A 25,196-nucleotide genomic window follows, 5' to 3' on the forward strand; every position below is an offset into this window, starting at 1 on the left:
TCATTCATTTTAGTACGTCCCGTGTCTTAGCAGTGTTTGTTTAAAAACATTGTGACAGTCATGGTTTAGATAAATATGTACTGCTCAGCGGCAAGTCTTTGGCTTTTCTACTGCACCTGCTTTCTACTACCTGGTCCTTGAGAAGTTTATAAAGTTATTTCATTCTTGTGTGGTTCCACAGTTTTGGGAAATGTACAGTAGCTGCCTGCCCAAGCATTACTACACAAATACTGTACAGGACTGTCAAGTTAAAAAAAGGTCAGTATAGCTATAAAAGGGGGCAAATAAATCAAGACACATTGGTTATTAAAGATCAGGTTTAGGGTTGTGAATTGCCAATATGCATGCCTTCAAAATAATTAAATAGAATCTACTTTCTGTGCCCTTTTAAAGAATGGAATTCAAGCAATAATTTAGACTTAATTTAGATAATAATGCAATCATTTACCCTTCTCAATTTGTTGTTCTGTATTAACACAGTTTCCCACTTTTTAGATTTATGTTAAATACTCATTTAAATACTTAACGTTTCCCTCCATACATAGGTGTGCTGGTTTACTGATTAATACTGTATACAGAACTTTCATAAAACACAAAGCTACATTCATCTCTGACGAGACAAACTGACACTCGACTGCAGTAGCCTTTCTGGATTAAGAGGCATAAAACTGCTTATATACCTAACTGTTTCTTTAAAACTTTAGTTAAGTAAAACAATGAAGTAGGAGCTTTGTACATGTTATAATCAAACAACCACATTGGTAACTCAAAATTACAGAGAACAGCATACTGTATAAATGAGGGCTTCCATGTTTCCCAAGGTCATTTCTACAATGTTTCTGACAATGTGCCTGGCCATTATGGCTCTACTCTGTGGTCGTTGAATGCGACTGGAGTTATGCGAAAGTCAAGATCAGCTACCATACGGTAAAGCCTTCATCGAGAGGGCACTATCGCTTTTATTTTTCTCATTATTTTCTTTAAAAAAGACACTTAAAACCTAAATTTACCTTCCATTTGTAATGATTCGTCGGGCACCCTTCCATTGAGAAAAGATTTAGGAAAAGAGACCCAAAAATCTTTCTAAAGGATCACATACATGATGCTGTGACATTCCAGGAAGCATCTTCTGTCTATTAGAAGCCCCATAGGGCTGGAAGCTGACTGGCTGATGAAACTGAATCATTGTCTAATGTTAACTAATGCTTGTATTATATCTCAACTTTGTTAGAACACTGTCTGCCAGTGCCGATGTTCATGACAGGGAGGTAGAGAAGAGCCGTTTGGAGGAAGCCTATGAGAAATGTGACCGGGACTTGGATGATCAGATTGTGCAGCATTACACTGAGCTGACCACTGCCATCCGCACATACCAGAGCATCACAGAGCGCATCACCAACTCCCGCAATAAAATCAAACAGGTGAAAACGTGCTTAAAAGGTGTGGCCAATTGGCTTTAAAAAAAAGGAATCGTTTCCCCGCCACATTGTTTGAACCTCTGGCCATATGAATGATCAACTGTATTCTGTAACTGATTTTTAAACTGAAATTCCATTACAGGTGGTGACCAGTAAAAAAAACAAAAAAACACGCTTGTGGCATAAATGTTTAATCAATGATACAATCTTTTACACACACATTTAGCTCACGTTTAGCCCCGCAGAGGTGCTTTGTTTTTATTCACTAAAAACTCAAATTAATATTATTTTTTTGTTTCTATTTTAAATGTATATTTACTGGGCTGCAGTGATTGGCTTGCCTTATCTGTAACTTCAATGTTTGCTTTGTAATTGCACACATACTATTGTATCTTTCTTGAAACCAGTTTTGGTGAAAGTGGTCCATAATGATGTGCTTGCTTTAATATTTAGAATTGCCTGGAGTCTTTTATGGCAAAGCTGTAGGCTGTGCTCTCCATCATTTCCTACTCCCTGTGGCACTTCATAATGATGGTGTTATACAGTGCTCATGTAGCACTCCTTCCAGCATGCCGTTAACACAAACAAAATCTAAGTGAGATGCTTGTTCTATTTCTGATAATGTTAATGATTGGAAAATACTAAGAGAACCCAGGCTTTGTTGTAACTGAATATTTCCTGGAGACTCGAATTACTATTTTAGATTTGGTAGTGAGACCTTTTTTCTTAATTATTTAACTTAAGGCAGTCTCAATGAAGAGATTAAAATCAAGAAAAACAATCCCCCCCCCACAGTTAATTAAGTAAATACATAAGCAGGGTGACGTTAACCTGTCCTTTGTGCTTGCAGGTGAAAGAGAACCTGCTGTCTTGTAAGATGCTCCTGCATTGTAAGCGCGACGAGCTGCGGAAGCTTTGGATCGAGGGGATTGAACACAAGCACGTCCTTAATCTGCTGGATGAGATCGAGAATATTAAACGGGTGCCTCAGAAGCTGGAACACTGCATGTCAAGCAAACACTACCTTCATGCCACCGATATGCTGGTAAGAACTTAGTAGTTAATAACAACAACTGAGATGTTAATAACAATGAATAAATGTATTCATTTTAATTTTGGGAGTGATATATTTGCCTTTAAATTGTACTTCTTAGTTTTTCATTCATACCTTGATGATGGTTGCTACCGAAAGGCTTTGAATTTTAAATAAATATCAACTTGCAGGGTTTTCTTTTTTCCATAGTCCATGTTCTCTGTCTTCGGATGTATTCCAAACATCTCTTTTGTCCTTTTTTTAACAAATAGCCATTCTCAACAGACCGTGGTATGTAAAGGGAATCTGAGACGGAGATGCGGGGAAGAGTCCAAAATCGAGCCCATTTGGTGTCGAAATGACCCATTTATCCTCTTTTCTTTAATTAACCTAAATGCAAATCTCTGTCTTTCAAATAAGTGTCCATCCGTCATTTGGCAAAATGTACTGAGTCTTGCTGTGAAATCAGATAGAACCCTATTGACACACTGGGGCCCAATTTTGCTTGCGATATCGCTGTGCCAAATCTGCCATGTTGTGATTTTGTACAGAGCAAACGCTGGACGTTGGTTTGATTTGGTTAGCGCTGGCCAGTCCATGGAAAGTGGGAGGCAGAAGGGGTTGGGAAATCAAGAGAAACTGACATCCAGCTTAATGTGGAATTCAAAAATATAAAATAAGCATTCATTAGTTATAGTAAACATGATAGGAGTTTACAGTGCCTCTAGGAAGTATTCACCCCCCTTAGAATTTCATTAAATAAAACTTTTTTTCATTCTAATTACTAGAAGTCATATATTGTTAAGCATTTTAATTTTGTTAATGTAGTTATTATTTTAATGGATATGGATATGTGCTTGTAATAAAATGAATGGTTTGGAATGAATTGCTTCACACAGACATGAAGTACAAGCTTTGTCCTTACCAGAAGTCTCTAATTGTAACAAGTACAAAACAGAGGCTGTTTTATCAGAAATATTATTTCGATATTGTAAGGAAATTATATTATTTTACACATTTGCACTACATACTGTTTTTTTTTTTAAAAATTGAGAGATTTTTGTATTCTGATTAAAACAAATAATAAACAGCTTTAACTAAAGTTACATGTTAGTTTTCTGTCTTTTAAACTTGTTCTGAATTGGAGAGGCTGTGGTCATTTTGGTCTGGTGAGAACCTAATTGAAGGCTGAAAAAAGATTACACCTGCTACACCCTGTCATTGGAGAGAAGTACCCCTTTATCGAGGCTTCCTGAAATGACTATAATTGATTCAGTGTATTAATGCAGACACATAAAAACATTCCTGCTAACTAGATCACCCTTCTTTAATATTATCTTTATATTCCATTCACATTAATTGAAGTAATTGTGCCAGTGGTGCATGCTTCAGATTTCTGCATTTAAATTGAAATTATAATTCCCTCATTGTCTTGATATGACGACAAAAGATGGCTGGTTCCAGGTTTCATTATCACTCACAATACTCCAGCTGCTGTTTCTAATGCATAAAGATTAATTTTGGATAGAATTATTAATGCAACACTGGCAGCTGATCTGTTCAGGAATGATGTGACGTTTCAGTTGAATTAAAGAGGTGGAATGAAAGATTGTTGTGATCGGTTGAAGATTATTGGATTTTTCATTTCTAATAGATGTTGGCAGTGGAAATTGCACCTTATTGGATGCCTGTCTGTTGGTGAAATGTTTGCAAAATACATCTGTTTTGAAAAACATTGGCGGTCACACTGACCCCTGAGTTAGTTGGAAAAGTCTTGTGAGGCTCTATCTACCTCATTGTTGAATAATATGAATATTTATTGTCATTCAAGTGCAGTGCAATCTTGAAGATTGGACCATTTCTATCTAATTGGGCAAGGTATGGGCTGCAGCAGCACACTTTGGTAGATGTTCATAATTTAATTGTGATCTGCTGAGTACTTAGTTTGAGACCATTATACATTTCAGTCATTATAAGAAATGTGATTACAGGCTTGCACCTCTTGTCTTCCATCTTTAAGTACTGTGTATTGGCCCAATTCCTTCTTTTTTCGGGCTCCTGTTCCATCAGAAGACCCAAGTAGATGAGAGCTCTCCACACAGCTGTTCTTTGTCTACGAGTGTACATACCTTCTTTGGCACAGCCTTGGTTTATAGAATTACTTCTTGGATGGTGCCGTGTCTTTTTCAAACCTACTGTAACATTCTGACTTGACAACTTGCTCACTGTCTGTCTTGAGCAAGCTGTACCTCCCAAGATCATAGCCATAAATACAATGGCCCCATTACTGCGAGGATCTGAAAAAACAAAAACTCCCACTGTGTGCTACCGATTACAACTATTTAACACACAAAAACATGTTTTAAACCATTGCCTGAAATGAAAGTGCCACTTGGGACACTGTTGGTTAATTCACTGGAGCACCAAGGAAGTGTTGGTGGGTGTAAGCAAACTCCACTTGCACATTTGGGTATTAAATGATGACCTGTCTGTCTGTCCATTGGCACTTGCATAGATTATTCATCACTAGTTTTTGTTTTATACAAACCGTTCTTGATTAAATGAAATTAAGGCAACATATGTTTAATTATTACATTTTAAATGTGTTTTTCATGTTAATTGTGCAACATGGATCTGCCACTTAGTGTGGTATTGTATTCTTTTAATCTTTTTATGTGTGCCTTTGAGGAAATATTTATTACAGGCCACATTTTCTGCATCACAGGATATTTATCATAGCGTCCTGTTCCTATCACCACAATACTTGATTATTCCCTTTTGTTTGCCATCGCTTGTGCTTACATACTTTAATTGCTCTTCACAGCTGTCACTAACAACACTTTTAACTGTCACACATCGTCTGAAAGCCACAAAACAGCTGCTGACAGGAAACTAATTTTTAAATATCTAAACAGCCAACCAAAAAAAAAAAAAGGAAAACTCAGCTATAACAATCTCTTCTTATGAAGGTATCGCTCTGTATCCTTTTATTGTCAATACTACCAAAACACAAAGACGTCTTTATATTTGTTTAGTCATTCTGTCATAGTTGCCTCTCTCCTAACAAGGTAATGTTTGTGTATCCCATTTGTAGCTGCTGTATGTGGTATTCTCTCATTATTTTTTTTTTTGTTGCTGTGGACATTTTCTAATGCTTATCCCAATACATGTATCTAATTTAATTTATTTTATTCTGTTAGCTCAGAGGTGATATATCACATTAGTCTGTTACAGCTAATGCTGCTTCATTTGCATTGACATGTACTTGACCTATTACCTTAGCGCGCTCTCTCTGTTAATGCACCAACAAGCACTGCTCTCTCTGCGAAGCATTATCGTTTGGCCATTAGGTGAACGAATAAAAACCATTAATTTAGTCTGATGAAGATTTATTAAATATAAACATTCAATAACTGGGGTGGTAATGAAAGTAGAGTGTGTCATGTACACTGAACAAAAATATAAACACAACATGCAACAGTTTCAAAGATTTTACTGAGTTACAGTTCATATAAGGAAATCGGTCAATTGAAATAAATTCATTAGGCCCTAATCTATGGATTTCACATGACGGGGAATAGAGATGTGCATCTGTTGGTCAAAGATACCTTAAAAAAAAAAAAAAAAAAAGGTAGGGGCGTGGATCAGAAAACCAGTCAGTATCTGGTGTGACCACCATTTGCCTCATGTAGCGCGACACATCTCCTTTGCATAGAGTTGATCAGGCTGTTGATTGTGGCCTGTGGAATGTTGTCCCACTCCTCTTCAATAGCTGTGCGAAGTTGCTGGATATTGGCGGGAGCTGGAACACACTGTGGTACACGTCGATCCAGAGCATCCCAAACATGCTCAATGGGTGACATGTCTGGTGAGTATGCATTTTCAGCTTCCAGGAATTGTGTACAGATTCTTGTGACATGGGGCCGTGCATTATCATGCTGAAACATGAGGTGATGGCGGCGAATGAATGGTATGACAATGGGCCTCAGGATCTCATCACGGTATCTCTGTGCATTCAAATTGCCATCAATAAAATGCAATTGTGTTCATTGTCCGTAGCTTATGCCTGCCCATACTGTAACCCCACCACCACCATGGGGCACTCTGTTCACAACGTTGACATCAGCAAACCGCTCGCCCACACGACGCCATACACGCTGTCTGCCATCTGCCCGGTACAGTTGAAACTGGGATTCATCCGTGAAGAGCACAGTTCTCCAGCGTGCCAATGGCCATCGAAGGTGAGCATTTGCCCACTGAAGTTGGTTATGACGCCGAACTGCAGTCAGGTCAAGACCCTGGTGAGGACGACGAGCACACAGAGGAGCTTCCGTGAGACGTTTTCTGACAGTTTGTGCAGAAATTCTTCGGTTGTGCAAACCCACAGTTTCATTAACTGTCCGAGTGGCTGGTCTCAGACGATCCCACAGGTGAAGAAGCCGGATGTGGAGGTCCTGGGCTGGTGTGGTTACACGTGGTCTGTGGTTGTGAGGCCGGTTGGACGTACTGCCAAATTCTTTAAAACGACATTGGAGGCGGCTTATGGTAGAGAAATGAACATTCAATTCTCTGGCAACAGCTCTGTTGGACATTCCTGCAGTCAGCATGCCAATTACACGGTCCCTCAAAACTTGAGACATCTGTGGCATTGTGTTGTGTGACAAAACTGCACATTTTAGAGTGCCCTTTTATTGTCCCCAGCACAAGGTGCACCTGTGTAATGATCATGCTGTTTAATCAGCTTCTTGATACACCACACCTGTCAGGTGGATGGATAATCTTGGCAAAGGAGAAATGCTCACTAACAGGGATGTAAACAAATTTGTGCACAAAATTTGAGAGAAATAAGCTTTTTGTGTGCGTGGATAATTTCTGGGATCTTTTATTTTAGCTTATGAAACATGGGACCAACACTTTACATGTTGTGTGTTTATATTTTTGTTCAGTGTATAATGATAGGTCTTGGTTGAACTTAGTGGACTGTGGCTTCTTGTTATTTTATTGCTCGGATGCAAATGAGGAGGGCAGTGTGAACGGGCTCTCTGGTGCTGACGTCAGGCCAGGAAATAAACCAACAGGATTGGTGAGTGAATGTGCTGTTTCGACGGTTTATTATAAATAAAAGGTTTAAACAAACAAAGCAGGAGGCATGTTGGCTGTCTCTGGTGTCAAAGGGAGAAGCCCCGCTGTCTCTGGCGTCACAGGGAGAGGCCCCTCTGTCTCTGGCGTCACAGGGAGAGGCCCCTCTGTCTCTGATGTCGCAGGGAGAGGCCCCTCTGTCTCTGATGTCGCAGGGAGAGGCCCCGCTGTCTCTGGCGTCACAGGGAGAGGCCCCGCTGTCTCCGGCGTCACAGGGAGAGGCCCCGCTGTCTCCAGCGTCACAGGGAGAGGCCCCGCTGTCTCCGGCGTCACAGGGAGAGGCCCCGCTGTCTTTGCCGCAACATTAAAAAAAAAATAATACACAAACACAATTTTGCATGTTTTACGTAGCACTTGTTTTAATACTTTTGCATCAACAAAATAGTTGAATAAAATGTTTATTAAATATATGTATTTCTTTTTATTTTTGCTTTATGTTTTAGAATATATTCTTTCCAGTTGTTGCAGATTCTTTTCATACAAATTTGCAGCTTTAGTTCCTACTGCTTACTTCCAAGGCAGTGAGTCGCAGCGAAACTCAATTCTTCTGATCTGTTCTCCTGCTAGGTCTCTGCAGTGAACTCTTTAGAAGGCCCTCTCCTTCAGGTAGAGGGTCTCAGTGACCTGCGACTAGAACTCCACATGAAGAAGCTAAAAATGCACATGGTGCTCATTGATGAACTACACAGGCATTTGTATATCAAATCGACAAGCCGTGTTGGAAATAAGAATAAGGAAAAGGGCAGGGTGAGGTAAGTGGCATTATTATTAGTATTAGTATTATTATTGTATAAAGTGCAGGGACCTGAAATGAAACTAATCCTTCTCATACTGGTACTATAAAGCAGGTCTTATTCTCATTAGGGTCTTTCCACGTGAACTCAACCAGAAAAGGGGCGTTTTGTAACCCGACAGTCTCAGATTTTCCTAGAAAAATTAACCTGGGAGTTTTCGGGCCCGCTGAGTTCAGAAATGGTAATCTGTTTTTATTTTTTTATTTTTTTTTATATTTCCCCTTCGAGCTGTGATCTGGCAAAGGTCAACCTAAAGTGAAAATGTGACTCTGACCAGAAAAATCACTCTGGGCTCAAATTAGACGCTACCATCACATATAGCACCTTGTTCAACTGGTAATGAATAGGGCTTTCAAAAAAAAAAAAAATGCCAGGAGCACCTAACTCACTTTTGGCAAGTTGCCAGATGAGGGGGTATTTTTGGTATTTCTGCCAAGTTTAGAACAAAATAAGTGATGTGGGGAGACTCTGTTGATGAGACTAAGATAGACTAAGTTGAGCCCAGGTTGATTTTTCTGGTCAGGGTCACTTTCTCACTTTCGGTTGACCTTTGCCAGGTCACAGCTTGAAGGGGAAATTTAAAAAAAAATCTGAAATGGTCGGGCAACAGCTCTGGTTGAGTTGTTGTGGAATGACCCTAACGAGAATAAGACCTGCTTTTTAGTACCAGTATGAGAAGGAATACTTTTGCATATACAAAACTATATATATTTTATTGCATCATCATTCACACTGGAGTTGCTTTAAAATAAGCTGTTTTCAGGAGACCTAACAGCTGCTCATCACTGTGAGACAGAGCACTCTCCATTGCTTTTGCCATTGCCTGATGTGAAGTTTTTGCATGCAGCAGAATAAAAAGGTGCTTTTCTTCTTAACCAGCACTTCATTTCTTTTTTTTCGAACAGTTTACACTCAGCCCTAATTCCGCCTGTTTTTCACTGTTTTTATTTATGTAGGTTTAACTACTGGATAGTTTGTACTGCATGCATGTAACACATCAAATGAAAGGCCACACAATTTCCTTTCATATTATTTAAGTTGCAACAGGATAAGGCATATTATTTGTGGCAGAGATGAGAATATACAGCTCTGGAAAAAAACAGACCACTGCAAAATTATCAGTTTCTCTGGTTTTACTATTTATAGGTATGTGTTTGGGTAAAATGAAAATTTTTGTTTTATTCTATAAACTACTGACAACAGTTATTCCAAATAAAAATATTGTCATTTAGAGCATTTATTTGCAGAAAATGACAACAAAATAACAAAAAAGATGCAGTGTTGTCAGACCTCGAATAATGCAAAGAAAATAAGTTTATATTCATTTTTAAACAACACAATACTAATTTTTTAACTTAGGAAGAGTTCAGAAATCAATATTTGGTGGAATAACCCTGATTTTCAATCACAGTTTTCATGCGTCTTGGCATGCTCTCCACCAGTCTTTCACGTTGATGTTGGGTGACTTTATGCCACTCCTGGTGCAAAAACTCAAGCAGCTCGGCTTTGTTTGATGGCTTGTGACCATCCGTCTTCCTCTTGATCACATTCCAAAGGTTTTCAATGGGTTCAGGTCTGGAGATTGGGCTGGCCATGACAGGGTCTTGATGTGGTGGTCCTCTATCCACACCTTGATTGACCTGGCTGTGTGGCATGGAGCATTGTCCTGCTTGAAAAACCAATCCTCAGAGTTGGGGAACATTGTCAGAGCAGAAGGAAGCAAGTTTTCTTCCAGGACAACCTTCTTAAAATTTCTCTGCAGGATTTTTCCACTGAAAGTTGCAGATATGCGGGAGCAACTTGGAAAATGTGCGATTCCCACAATCCCACGCTGAAATTCAAGCCCTGCTGTGATGACAAGATACATTTCTCTCATACAGTGTTCCTACATGCACCTGTGTTGTTTTGCTATTCTTTTTTAATTGCCAGTGTTTTTAAAAAAAAAAAAAAAAAAAAACTATATCTATCTATCTATCTATCTATCTATCTATCTATCTATCTATCTATCTATCTATCTATCTATCTATCTATCTATCTATCTAAACATTTAAACATTGCAGTACTAGCTGTACCATCAATGCATTTGCTAAGGTCTCAGAAACAAGCATTCCTTACAGTACCTGTCCCAGAAGCCTTCAGGCTTAGGAAGGAGGTTAGATTTTAGACCACAAGAAGAATAGGGCCTAGCAGTCACTGCAAGCACTGATGAACTTGGACTTTAAAACATCTGCCTTAACCAAATAGAGAACCACACAACGCAAAGTAAATGCTACTGCACACCTGAATGGTGTTAAGAAAATTTTTATAAAAAAATAATATAAAAAAGGATAACTTGTTGCAATGAAAAATAAAAACAAATGTATGCTTATCTACAATACTGCTTGCAAGACAAACAATACTGTTTAGGTTATAATTTCACTTACACATTAGTTTTCATCCTTAAGTAAATATATTTCAGTCAAAAAACAACTCTACGGGGCCCGTTGGATTCATATTCTATTCTTACATTGCTGAAACAAACATTTTAATTTAATTTGGCATAACAACTTCAGTTATTATAGTACAGTAAATACACAAAAAAGCAGCAGAATAAAGCAATTGCCTGATAACACCGGTAGAAATGTAAGCCGCTGCACCGAGAGAGGTCAGTGGCTTGCAAATGGCAATTCTTTATGCTCCTTGGGTGATAAAACTGTCAATAAAAATTTACATTCTAACTCATTTACAAAACACATTAGATACAATAATGTAAGCCAAGGGCCTAATAAAGTCTACAGCCTATGCATAATATGTTTGATACAGCTGTTATTTACTATAGTCTTGTATGATGATGCTCTTTGCCCCATGTTGTAAGGCCACAACTTTAAATATCCACATTTTTTTCAGTTTATTTCAGTACAGCAAAGCAGAGTTTAATTCTGGGGTGATTATTAATTTTTGTTATTATTATATAATTATTGCTACAGTTCTGGTTAAAATAAATAAGTAAAAGTAGTGCTGGATATTTTAAGTACCGCAAGACTTTATTCTCTTGTACGTGATTCTCGACCGCTGTCTTTAAGCATTATGAAACTCAGGACACTGTCGTAAGTAAACAGTTTTGAAAAAAAAGATGATATTCAGTCTATCTAGGTGTTGTTTTGCAAGCGGTGACTTTCGCTTTAACTCTTAAAACTCAGCCCCATTCATTTTGGGGCGCCAGCGCACTGAAGCTTACGCACATATTACTCAGGCAACATAAAAGCCACCTCCCTGGCTTGTTTAAAAGTACATACTCTGGGCTTTTCAACAATGTATTCAGTGTGTGTATGCGGTACTCCTAGCCAGAACTACGGTCGCATAGAAGCTCAGCTCCCCCCACCCATGTTTCATATTCGAGGTTCAATAGTGCAGTATTTTTTTTGTTTGTTTTTTTTTGGGGGGGGGGGGGGGTTGAGCCATCTATAATTACAATATGTATAGCAGTAACCAAACGTGAATATTTTTGGAAAAACTCTTTTTTTTTTTTTTTTTTTTTTTTTTTTTAAACATTTATTCTCATCTCTGCCACATATAATATGCCTTATCCTGTTGCAACTTAAATAATATGAAAGGAAATTTTGTGGCCTTTCATTTGATGTGTTACATGCATGCAGTACAAACTATCCAGTAGTTAAACCTACATAAATAAAAACAGTGAAAAACAGGTGGAATTAGGGCTGAGTGTAAACTGTTCGAAAAAAAGAAATGAAGTGCTGGTTAAGAAGAAAAGCACCTTTTTATTCTGCTGCATGCAAAAACTTCACATCAGGCAATGGCAAAAGCAATGGAGAGTGCTCTGTCTCACAGTGATGAGCAGCTGTTAGGTCTCCTGAAAGCAGCTTATTTTAAATCAACACCAGTGTGAGCGATGATGCAGTAAAATATATAGACTTTTGTATATGCAAAGGCGCCTTTTTTTTTTTTTTTTTTTTTTGCCATTCCCCTTAAATTTTTGGAATCCCCCCATATTAGTTGCAGCATAGGGGGGAAACCCCCCCAGCACACACAAATGTAATTCAAGCCCTGATCACAGTTCAATTCAGCACATATCACAGGTTTTTTTTTTTTTTTTTTTTTTTTTTTTTTTTTTTTACTTCCCTCCAGACTGCAGGAATGCTGGTTGAAGGTAGGGTAGTGGAAAAGTCCTGAACATTAAAATAAATTTTTCCTACCCTTGACATAAAATACACTTGGGGTTGAGTTCCAGTTTGACCTGTGTTCCATGTGCACTTCGCTCTGAATATGATGCATTTCTGTGTGTTGTAGCACCAGGTCAGTTGTTCTAGTATGGGAATTCCATAATTGTATACTTACCTATTATAGATGCATAATAAAATAATGGCATATGAGTCATTACTTGTTGTTTTAGCGCTTTCACTTCAGCTGTAACATGTTGACCTACATTTAAAATGAAAGAAAATATGTCTAATTGATCAAAAGGTATTAAAGTGTTTTAAGGATATTTCACTAAGCATTTTATTTGTATTCAATAAAGCTTGTCTACAAAGGACACCTCTCCAATTCCTCTGATTGATGTCTCCAACTTGTCAACCCCCCGGAAGTTCCTGGATGCCTCACAGTACAACACTCCTGGCTCTGTGAGCGGTAAGTAATAGCCTGCGCCAAAATGACTCATTTTGCCTTTGTATGATGATTGCGAAAAAGAGGTGTTCAGTATCTAGAGACCAAGATCTGATTGTTATACTTACATTTCTTACACTATTGGTGTACTGCATAATTGGAAAGGCATTTTTCAAGGAAGGTTTGTCCTTGACGTCCTTTGACCACGCAAATTGTAAAATAATTAACTCATACAAAATGTGCAAAGCATTGTATGCTTTTTGAAATACGATAAAATACAGTGGTTAGGCTTTACACTTGAATACCGTTTCACTCAGTAACAAGATAAAATCTGTTTCACGTTTGGAAAAACAACATGGCAAATGATGCTGGAAATTCTTATACTCATTGACATTTTTGGTGTTTAATAAAGGTCAAGAGGAGTATTTTGATTCGTAGCAGTTATTTTTAAGTTCCTCTATTGTATTCAGACTGTTATAGTAATTAAATCATTAGTACCTACATCACAGAAATCATTAAAACCATTAGGATAATAATATGATTTGTTTATATTATAATTTGTTTATTTAGCAGTCACCTTTATCCAAGGCGACGTACAGAGACTAGGGTGGGTGAACTATGCATCAGCATCAGAGTCACTTATAAAAACTTCTCACCTGAAAGACACAAGGAGGTTAAGTGGCTTCCTCAGGGTCACACAGTGAGTCAGTGAGAGCTAGGATTTGAACTGGGGACCATCTGCTTACAAGCCCCTCTCTTTAACCACTGTACCACTGTGCAGGGTCACAGTATAGCACATGCCTAAAACACTGTTTTATCTTTCATAAAGATAATGGGGATGCAAATGTGCCTCTGTGTAGACTCCTTTTGGATTCAACTTGTCAGCCTTTACTTTGCTATTCCAGGTCAAAGGCAGAAGCCTACTCTTCAAAAGAAATATTTTATTCTGCTGAGTCAACGCCCCGGGGGCGAAGAGTTGATGTTAAGGCAAAAGTGGAGGAGGGGTGTTGACTCAAGACAGGGGCGAAATAACAAGCAATATTAACATTATTTTTAACATTAGCTAGATAGATTGCATTCAGAATTTGGCATGTTTAAAATTCAAAAGGTAAAGTACAGCACGCAGTTACGCTAAAGAATCAAGCGCAGTTAATATTTATTAACACTAGAACCGCCACTTCAGTAATTTTTACAATTTTCACTTTTTAAATTGTAATTACGCTGTGTGTGTGAAAGATAGGCAGTTGTCTGTTCTTGACTTTTCCTAAAAATATGTATTAAATACTCTTGATGGCGTTTGAAAGGCAGGATCGCAAAAAAAGTTATAATCCCATCTACCTATGACTGCTTTTTACAATACATTTTTTTTATTTTGAATGTAACCTACAATATTCTATTGTATTTTTTATATACAAGCCTGTTGTAATCTTTGCTGGACTTGGTAGCCATCAATTCCTTCGTTTTGTGCAAGGAATGAACTGGGAAAAATATCAGTAGCAGAGATTTCATCTTGAAGCTAGTCACAGCACTTAGGCAGAAATATTTCTATCAGAAAACTGCAAAGAAGCAAGCTGCAGCAACTCAACCTGGATTCTGTGCTGCACCTAGTGACTGACACACTCACACACAAAATAGAAAACATACTTTCTTTTTAAATTAAAAACAACATTCGTTTTTACAGTTTTGTATGTTCATATACCTGTTTACACACTAGTTTATTTTAAAATGTTTATTGTATTATAGTTTTTCATTTTTTAAAGTAGTGCTTTATATGTGGTAAGTTAGAAAATAACCCCTTTTATGTTTAATTGTTCATTTAAATACGGCATTTCGGCTGTGCCGATGTTTGATATGATGTGTTGAATAAAACTTTTGGGTTGGATCCGATAGTTTGTCTTTCATTTTAATACTGATAATGTTTAAAATGTAACTGTCATAATGACTGCCAGAGGCGGTTTTAGGTATGAATATAACCGTGGCAGTTCTAGTGTTAAATGGTGAAATACAAAGTAAAGGGTTTGCCTGAAAAAGGTGCTGCGTAAGTCCATTGTATTTTCATTTTAAATTTTCATAAAACACACATTAACCTTTAAAGCTGAAGTCTATTGTAAAAAATAAAATAATGGATTGTAGCTTAACAGCAAAGAAAAGCTCAGAGTCTGTATTGTTGGATCTAAAATTAAAAGTGCTTGCAATTTATTCAATCAATGCACAGAGCAGCTACTGTACTGCACAGCTTGTTCTACGCACTTGAAATGCGAAATTTGAAATTTCAGGCATTATTTGCGCGTGGTTATTAGAAACTGTAAAAAATGGTCATTCAGCTAAAAGGCATGGGGCGATAGTTCAAACATGATCGTTGACTTGGCAGAATCCGGTATATGCAAGCTAGGAATTTATATGTTTTAACTAAAGGTTTACTTTATACCAGTGGGGACATCAACGTTAAGTTGAATGGAAATGAAGCTTAACCCTTAGGATTGGTTTGATATTCTTATGATAGACTTGTGCTGTCTTTCTTTTTCAAGCCAAATAAGAAGATCCTTTCAGTTTCCATACTTATAGTTTGTAAGTTGGCACCTTTTCTGCCACTTTCAGATTTTAAGAAATACCTCAGACACTTCTTTGTGTGCTGTTAGATCATCCTTAATTGTTTTTGTTTATGGGGAAATTTGTAATAAAGGTAAAAAAAAAAAAAAAAAAAGATAAAACCTACAGCCATTTAAAACAGGATGGAAGTAATTTCCTCACTAATTGTAAATCTCCAAACATTACCTAAAAAGTTTGCAATTAGCTGTTGCTTGATCTTATTGTACTGCAATGACAGTAAGCTTTTAATTGAACTGATTTATTTTCAGTTGGCAAGCTTCTTTTCTTTGTAAATGCAAAAATGCTTTTAATGGCCCACACGTACCTAATTTGTTGTGGGTAATTACTGTACAAACTGCAGTTGATAAACTAAAATCCATTAACTTATCATAAGAATTTGTTTTTTTATTCTGCTATTTGAACAAATAAAAATTTTTAGGAAAAAATCTGTCCTATTGTAAAACAAATGTACAGTTCCTATAGAAAGTCTACACCCCCTTTCAAAATTGTCACATTTTGTTGCCTTATAGCCTGGAATTAAAATGCATTATATATATTTCATTTATCTATGCATCCTACCCCACAACTTCCAAGTGAAAAAAAATATTCTACAAATTTGTAGAAAATTAATTAAAAATAAAAACTGAAATAGCTTGGGTGGATAAGTGGCCAACCCTCTTATAATAGCAATCCTAAATTAGCTCAGGTGTAACCAATCACCTTCAAAATCACTCACCAAGATAAGTGACCTCCACCTGTGTTAAATTGTAGTGATTCACATGATTTCAGGATAAATTCAGCAGTTCCTGTAGGTGCATTTCAAAGCAAAGACTCAACCATGAACACCAAGGTGTTTTCAAAAGAACTCTGGGACAAAGTTGTTGAAAGGCACTGATCAGGGGATGTGTATAAAAAAATATCAAAGGCCCTGAATATCCCTTGGAGCATGGTCAAGACAATTATTAAGAAGTGGAAGCTGTATGGCACCATCAAGACCCTGCCTAGATCAGGCCATCCCTCCAAACTAGATGACCGAGCAAGAAGGAGACTGATTGGAGAGGCTACCAAGAGGCCAGTGGCAACGTTGCAAGAGCTACAGGCTTTTATGGCGAAGACTGGTCAAAGTGTGCATGTGACAACAATATCCCAAGCACTCCACAAATCTGAATCCACAGTCTTGAATCCCGTTTGAAGTTTCCAAAAATACACTCGGGAGATTCTGTAGCCATGTGGCAAAAAGTTTTGTGGTCTGACAAAACTAAAATGGAACTTATTGGCCTAAATACAAACCGTTATGTTTGGCGCAAACCCAACATAGTGCATCACCAAAAGAACACCATCCCTAATGTGAAGCATGGTGGTGGCAGTATCATGTTATGGGGATGTTTCTCATCAGTGGGGACTGGGGCACTTGTCAGGATAGAAGGAAAAATGAATGGAGCAAAGTACAGAGAAGTCCTTGAGGGAAACCTTCTGCCCTCTGCAAGAAAGCTGAAAGTGGGACGGAAGTTCACCTTTCAGCATGACAACGACCCAAAGCACACAGCCAAAGCTACACTGGAGTGGCTAAGGAACAAAAAGGTAAATGTCCTTGAGTGGCCCAGTCAGAGCCCCGACCTAAGTCCAGTCAAAAATTTGTGGCATGATTTGAAGATTGCTGTCCATCAACGCTCCCCAAGGAACTTGACAGAGTAATAGTTTTGTAAAGAAGAATGGTCAAATATTGCCAAATCTAGGTGTGCAAAGTTGGTAGAGACCTATCCCATCAGAATCAATGCTGTAATTGCTGCCAAAGGTGCTTCCACCAACTAATAACTCAGGGGGGTGGAGACTTATCCAATTATGATCTTTCAGTTTTGTATTTTTAATATATATATATATAGAATGGTGTGTAGATAAGTGGAAAAAAATCCTCATTTAAATGCATGAAACTCTGAGACACTGACACAACAAAAGTTCAAGGGGGTGTAGACTTTCTATAGGCAATGTAACTCTATTTTTACCATGAGGTGCCTGTACATATGTCTCTCAGATGAACCTTGGTTGAATGCTGTTTTTGTGGGTATCAGAATCTAGGCTATTGAGCCAGTGCTGGGCTTAGTGACCTCTGTCTATATATGAGGGCAATACCTTGGTAACCACTTACAGATTGCAATTTCATAAAAATGTGATACAAGTAGTTATTCCACATACACGCACATGATACTAAAACCTGGGATTGTAAAGGCTACATCTTGGGAATCGCTAGTCTTATTTTGATCAAATTGGTATCTTTCTTTTTCACTTGCTGTTGGTGTAAGCCATGATCCATACATAGTAAGGCTTATTAATGGAACTGATTCTTGTTGAGCCTTAAAGGCTTTATACTGAAACAGAGAACACAGCTTTTTTTGGTCGAGCCCCAGTTTCAGTATTCTTATTACAATAATATATCACCATACCTTAATAAAACCCTGTTTGCTTGTGTGTGTTTTAGACTGTGTGGAGTGCACTGGTAATCTGCCTCAATGTTTTCTAGTTCGAGAGATAAGTCTGCAGGAGATCAAGGAAGACCTAGATGTGGACCCCGAGGAGAACAGTGCTGTGTTCATGGGCGTCCTCATCAAGGGCCTGGCCAAACTCAAGAAGATCCCAGAGACGATCAAGGCAATCATAGATCGCCTCGAGCCAGAGCTGAAGCAGATTGTCAAAAGGTCCACCACACAGATAGCAGACAAAGCCTACCAAAGGGGAGAAAGTCTGTCTCAGGAGAATCAGCCCAGGTAAGTTGCAGAAGACCAAAATGGAATGTATTAGCCATAATTATGTCATAGTTGACAGTTGTTGGATTATAAAGCTTTAGTGATAGCTCAATTCAATTATCCTTGTACAGTTGTTAATTGTCATTTTACTTTAGACATGGACATGGTTATATGAAGCAAACAAAGTGTTCTCTTAGTCAAAGTGTTCTTTAAGATGGAGTTGACCATCAGACACAATATGAATCAATAAATAAATAAATAAAAATGCATTACTTGTCATGACGCACGTGCATCAACATATGAGGTGAATAGAATAGGTAAGAGAAAAGCAATAGGCAAGTGTATGTTTTAATAAACTTCATAATAAAGTAACAGACAAACTAACATTAATAAACTAACAACAGAATTAACACAGCACCCCTAGACACATTAAAAAATGCAGCAACAGCTCTAAATTAATTATGAATACCTGGACAGGAGCAATATTCTGACCATGCACGAAAGTATTTAACAGAATGGTGAAGCAGCTTATGAGAACAGAAAACACCAAATTGCTTGTTTTTTCAGGAGCTCGAACAATTTCCAACTTTTTGTAGCAAGAATAACAGTTGTGCTTTTCGCCCTTTGTTTACATACTATTTTGTAGCGATGAGGTGCAAAACGAGGCAATGATATGACGGCAGTTCTGAAAAGATTTAATAAACCAATCAGTGTGCCTCAAGACACTCGTGATGACCAGTCACTTTTTTGAAAAGATTTAAGAAACAGTTTTTATTTAATGATGAGTTCTGAACAGTACTGTATAAGCTGTGAATGAATCACTAGCGGTGCCAGAAGTGTTCTTTTAATCGAAGTTCCTGTTTAGGTGGAGCGTTTACAAGGGGACAAATCAGTTTCACAACAAGGGTGTTCTCTTAGGTGAAGTGTTCTCTGAGGACGTGTTTCTATATGCAGAGACTGTTGTATTTAGACTTTAATAGTCTGTTTTTGAAGCTGTATAACCCTTTCTAAACATGTTATTTTAAGGTCAGAGATCAAATCCACTTTAATGTGATTTGTCTGTCAGACATGGTAAACTTTTATTAATTTATTAACTTGGCTTCTTTACTTTTATAGAAGTAATGGTGATACTATCATTTATGATTAAGACAAGATACATATCCTGTTTTAAGTTTACATTTTTCTTCCTTAAGTTTGGCTAACATAGCTGTACGAGTAGTAATGGTGGCTAATGGCCCCAGTGCAGAAGTTAAGTGACAGATGATAATGGAAGACAAATTTAAGTAGCAATTACTTTGCTTTTAGGGAAATTGTTTCTTTTCAGAAAAGAGTCTTAACAGCCTTCTTGAAACTAATCAATAAAATCACAATTTATAATTGTACAATTGGGACCAGTAGATGTCACCTTTCATTAAACTTGAGCCATGCAGTTACTACTGTGTGCCTTTCAGCATAACAACAAACACCTTTTCTCAAGTCAGGTTAGGGGTAAAATAAAACATTTCAGTCAGGTACTAGGAACATCCTTAATCTTGCATGTACTATTTCAAAGATATATTTTAAGATTTAAACATGATGTGTAATTATTTTTGAAAAAGGGACAATCTGATTACTTTCCTTGGTGTACTTGCAGAGTTTTTCAGCTCAGGTATGATGAGACACTATGACAATGGCTGACTTCTCTGCCACTGCTGTCTGAATGAACCTTAAACCAGCGTGTCTGAGCAGAAGTAGCTAAGAGAAGACTGTATTATGATAATTTGACCTTCCACTTCAGGAAATTTATTCTTCTGCTTGTCAAGATTTTGCATCATATACTGTTCATATTAAAGGTTATCTTAGTGTAATTTAGTTTTACCCTTACACTTTTTATGATGTTTACAATTCTGAGTGGTTTGTAGCTCTGTTTCTCCACTATTGAGTGCCATTGTGAAAGGGGCTCAAGTTGTTGGCACCTTTTCAGTACAGATGCAGAAAGATTATAGATGTGAGAAAACAAATGACTACTTGCCCTTTAAAGTGAGATCAAATCTTGTTTCTTGTGTCGTATTTAATTTAAATTAGTGACACGAGAGTTATGATTTTCCCAACCCAAAACCAACACTTTTAAATAGTTCCAAATCGAACAATACTGACAAAAGATAAAACTGAACCAAAACCACATATTTTGTTCAATAAACAAACGTTGACAGTCTCAGCACTAAGCCATTTTCAGGAGCTCATCACACACTTTTCTTCATATAGATGGTTCCTATTAACATCCCTTAATTAATATAGTAACATAAATAAAAAATTATGAAAAGACTTATGTGATTGTTTCTGAAAGGTGCTGCTGCTATGACTAGCAGGCATATGCAAACACTCAGCCTGCGTATCCTAACTTAAACCTTTGTTTAAAAAAAAAAAAAAAAAAAGTATACTGACAGGTGAAAATCTTAGAAAAGATTATGAAAAAAGTTGTTGAGTCTGTTGCATCTGTTAAATTACTCTGTGTAGACATAATTTAGACCCAGTAAAAAACCTACCAGTAAGTGACTTAAATAGCCAAATGCAAAAGTATTGAAAGAAAATTCAAGTGTTAGTTGAGGTTCTGAACCATTGTGAACCTGGAATCAGCAGTAAACAGGGCAAAGCTACAAAGCTGGTGATAGGGATGCTGCAGACACTGACTAATTTGATAGTAATTTGAGTAATCTTTTAGTCTTTATTTTTTATATAGCTCCTTGCATGCATGAGCTGCAGAGTCACTTACAAGAACGTCTCACCCAAAAGACGGAGCACAGTGGGGTTAAGTGACTTGCTCGGGGTCACACAATGAGTCAGTGGCTGAACTGGGTACCTCCTGGTTACAAGCCTGTTTCTTTAACCACTGGACCACACAGCCTCCTATAAGGCTGTGCTTACTAAGCATCTGGATTCAAAGGGGGGGTTGTAGCCTACCATTTGGGTAGGCAGCATTGATCAGTCTTGTAGCTCAGAAAATGTTTGGCAGAAGTATCTCTCACTGTTTAAATGCTTTTCTGTTGTCTATTTGCAGGTTGTTGCTGGAGTTGTTGGAATTGCTGTTTGACAAATTCAATGCAGTTGCTGCAGCACACAGCATAGTCCTGGGACATCTTCACCAGATCGTAGTTTCCCCGTCTGGCCCTAAAGAGGGAGTGATCAAGCTGTACGATATGGCCGACGTATCGGCCAAAATACAGAGTGTGTTGCAGGTAGGAGTAAGACATGAGTAACTGTGGTTTTTACTTAACTGCACGATCTCCTTTACAAAACAACTGTTAATCATCATGAGCACATATGTCTAGCTCTCCTGCATAATAGTAGTCAAATGCAGTTCAATCAGAAATATTTTCCAGAGTTGGGCTTTATGGACGGTTCATTTTTATATGTCTAGTTGTTAGCTGTTGATTTTAAATAAATGTAATGGACGGAAACACTGGCATACTGTTGGGAATTCTGTGGCGAACTTAGAGACAACATGTTTCAATACTGATAACTTAATGCTGTTGGGATAAACATGTGGAGATGGGCAACATGACAGAGGGGGATTAGGCTCATGAATATGCATGATTAACAGTGGCTGAGATTCGCATATGGTTATTGTAACATAATTAAGGGGTGTTCGTTTTGTTTAAAAATGTGTATATTCCAGTTATGCATTACTTACTTGCTGATTGAGGCAGTGTTGACATTTTTATTTCATTATTATGAAGAGAAAAAATATATATTTTTGGTGTGTACCACAACCAGTAAATGTACTATTTGCAAATCATTTTCTATTTAAAATACATTACTGGCAACTTATTTTCTATTTGTATTTGAATAGTTTGGGTTTGGCATCTTGTATCACTGTGATCAGAGTATTATAATGCCTCAGTCCCATCTTGTTGGTAGGCAGAGTGTTAAGCAGAATGTTTCTTCTTTTCCCCTCAAGTGTCCTTGAAGTATATTTTAGATTACTTTTCATGGTTTAGGTTGTTTCATATTTAGCCGTTAACGATTTCTCAGTTTTTCTTTCCTTATCTTCTCAAAGCTTGTATGTAATGTAATAAGGAGAAAGGCTATCATGCAGTTAGCGTGGTAACTCATTTGTATCAATCTACTGAAATGACAGCCAGGAGGCAGGCAGGCAGCAGATGTAGGAGTTTAACAGCTTTTTTTTTCCTTCAGTGTTATCACAGAAATAACACGTTCATCCTCTTTACACTTGTTACATTGGCTGAGAAGGCAACCCAATGTCCCTCCGTAGAGATCTGTTTATTATAGAATCTGTGACAACCTGCTAGAGTTGCCGTCCTGCGGGTATTGAAGTTTAATATTTAATATTTAAGAACATAACAACATAAGAAAGTTTACAAACGAGAGGAGACCATTCGGCCCATCTTGCTCATTTGGTTGTTAGTAGCTTATTGATCCCAGAATCTCATCAAGCAGCTTCTTGAAGGATCCCAGGGTATCAGCTTACATTACTGGGGAGTTGGTTCCAGACCCTCACAATTCTTTGTGTAAAAAAGTGCCTCCTATTTTCTTTTCTGAATGCCCCTTTATCTAATCTCCATTTGTTACCCCTGGTCCGTGTTTTTTTTTTCAGGTTGAAAAAGTCTCTTGGGTAGACATTGTCAATACCTTTTAGAATTGTGAATATGCATTAGAACAGCAACTCTACATAGCCCCAAAATAGAAAAAAATAATAATAAACGTTTTAGGTCAATAAAAACCAATAATGTTCATTTGCGGTGGATTGTGAAGTAAAAATCAAAAAATCGGGAACTACATGCCAAAGTGTTATGCAATATGTTTGGTAATGGTATGACCACAACTATATATGTGAATCCTAATGGCCGTTACCTCTTGTCTACCTTATTGTCGAAAGTTAACATCTGGTAATGGCGGGCGATATGTGCTGTCTGTGTCAAGTATGAAAAAGTGTGCCTAAGGACCATATACTAATACATACTATAAATACATCGATATCCACCTAATTCGATTCTCCTTATTATGATTAAGCCGTCAGCTACATGTGTTCTTGTGGTGAAATATTTACGTAATTTGTGGACTTTACAGCTTGAATCAGATCACCACGTAGTCTTCCTTGTTCAAGACCCAATAGATTCAATTTAAGCCTGTATATGACATGCCTTTTAAACCCAGAATAATTCTGGCCGTTCTTCTTTGCACTCTTTCTTGAGCAGCAATATCCTTTTTGTAGCATTTCAGTCTGCTTGTGCTGGTGCTCTTTTTTTATTGTGGTTGAGTAGCATAGAGCTTCTTACAAAATGTCCTGGGTACCTTCCCATTATGAAGTACCTTGACCCATCTTATTAAGCATTCCATAAAGAGAAGGGGGGTAGGTACACTATAATTAGGGCTTGAATTTTTCGGGTTTTATTTTTTGTTCCAGTTGGCGGGGTTTTATCTTTTTTTTATTATTATTTGGCAAAATCAGTTATTTTTGGTTATTAAAAAGTAAACGCCACTCTAACACGTCCATTTTTAGTTTTTATAATACCTTGAATGTACGTTTCACTAATACGTATACAAACATTAACATACTGTGTTGATATATACACATTAGGATTCCGGCAATGTAGAACAGATGGAATAACAGCTTTCATTGTACGACCCGAGTCACACGACAGGTAGCGGTGAGCTGAGCCTAAATAATAATTGGGCATTTGAAATTGGGAGAAAATAACAAAAAAATAATTGCCAACAACTAAATTTATAAAAACAAAAAACAAAGCAAAACAAAAAAAAAACTGCTATACACGTCACAGAATTTGTAAATGACAGTATAGAAACTACCATGCAAATGAAACCACTGCATTAATGAGCAATGAAATAAATAAAAAACATGCATTATTATACTTTCTTCAAATTAATGTTCAAACTATTTTCTTGGAGGGATCTGCTGTTTGCACAAAATCTCACCGGACTTTATGCTGTACTGTAATCCTAGAGTTTATGCACATGCTGCCAGAGCCCCCGAGTCTCTCAGCACTGCTACTACGAAAACGTAGTAAAAATGTTTTTATTCTCAATTGTTTTAAATGTGGCGTTCTATAAGTAAGAGATTTATTTTTAAGGTTTGCCAACGGACATCACAGTTAGCGAAAGCATAATACAGTAAATGTCGTCTCTGCAGCAGGTGCTGATATGACCAGCGATAGTTTGAAACCATGAATGCTCGCCTTTGCATAGTATTGCTTAGTGCCAATTGGTTGAAATGCTAAATGCCAGCGCTCGCACAGCAATTGGCTGAAACAGTTGCTGCATCACTGTCTTGCTCATTCATAAACTAAAATTATCAGGAAACAAACAAAACCCCAAAATGCCAGTGCAACTCACCGATGGACAAACGGAGAGTACCAAAACGCACCGATACCGTGAACTCGGTAATCATGGCATAGAAAAATGGTTGTGGTTTCAAAACCGTGGCAGTTTATACCGCAGTTTACCGTAAAACCGGTATACCGTCATATCCATAACCCCAATGCAGACAACTGCTGTATGTCTCAAAACTGGAGAGTGTTACAATGTCACCTACATGCTTATATTCATGGCCTCTACAGGTGGTATCCATAGCCACTGTGTAGTCTATGGACTAATTCCATGATGCATTAAACTGCCCTTTGATTAGTGTTTGAGCAACACCTAAAATATTATTTAGTAGTTTTAACAGTTAAAGTTCTAAAAGCTAGTGCTGGTAGGAAACTGATCTTTTCCCCAACATTTGCTGAAGTTCCTGAGGTTGTCTCAATATTAGTTTTCAGACATTAAGTCATATGATGGATGACAATTATTTGAATAACTTTGTGACTGACAGCCCGGAGGTATGCTCATTAATACAAAAAGGCATTAAAATCAACTCCATCTC

The 25,196-nt window shown here is 37.5% G+C and overlaps 1 protein-coding gene across 4 annotated transcripts in view; it reads left to right on the forward strand.

Annotated features, from left to right (window-relative positions):
- LOC121319875 (exocyst complex component 4-like) overlaps positions 1-25,196 on the forward strand; it is a 138,291-nt gene that overhangs the window by 1,167 nt on the left and 111,928 nt on the right. For all 4 annotated transcript variants that reach the window (XM_041257787.1, XM_041257789.1, XM_041257788.1 and 1 more), the window contains exons 2-7: positions 1,232-1,421; positions 2,269-2,463; positions 8,158-8,342; positions 12,901-13,010; positions 18,094-18,337; positions 21,354-21,531. In XM_041257787.1, the coding sequence (XP_041113721.1) occupies positions 1,232-1,421; positions 2,269-2,463; positions 8,158-8,342; positions 12,901-13,010; positions 18,094-18,337; positions 21,354-21,531 (1,102 nt within the window). The remainder of the gene's footprint in view (positions 1-1,231; positions 1,422-2,268; positions 2,464-8,157; positions 8,343-12,900; positions 13,011-18,093; positions 18,338-21,353; positions 21,532-25,196) is intronic.

This window comes from Polyodon spathula, chromosome 8 (genome assembly GCF_017654505.1).
Source record: "Polyodon spathula isolate WHYD16114869_AA chromosome 8, ASM1765450v1, whole genome shotgun sequence".
NCBI lineage: Eukaryota > Metazoa > Chordata > Actinopteri > Acipenseriformes > Polyodontidae > Polyodon > Polyodon spathula.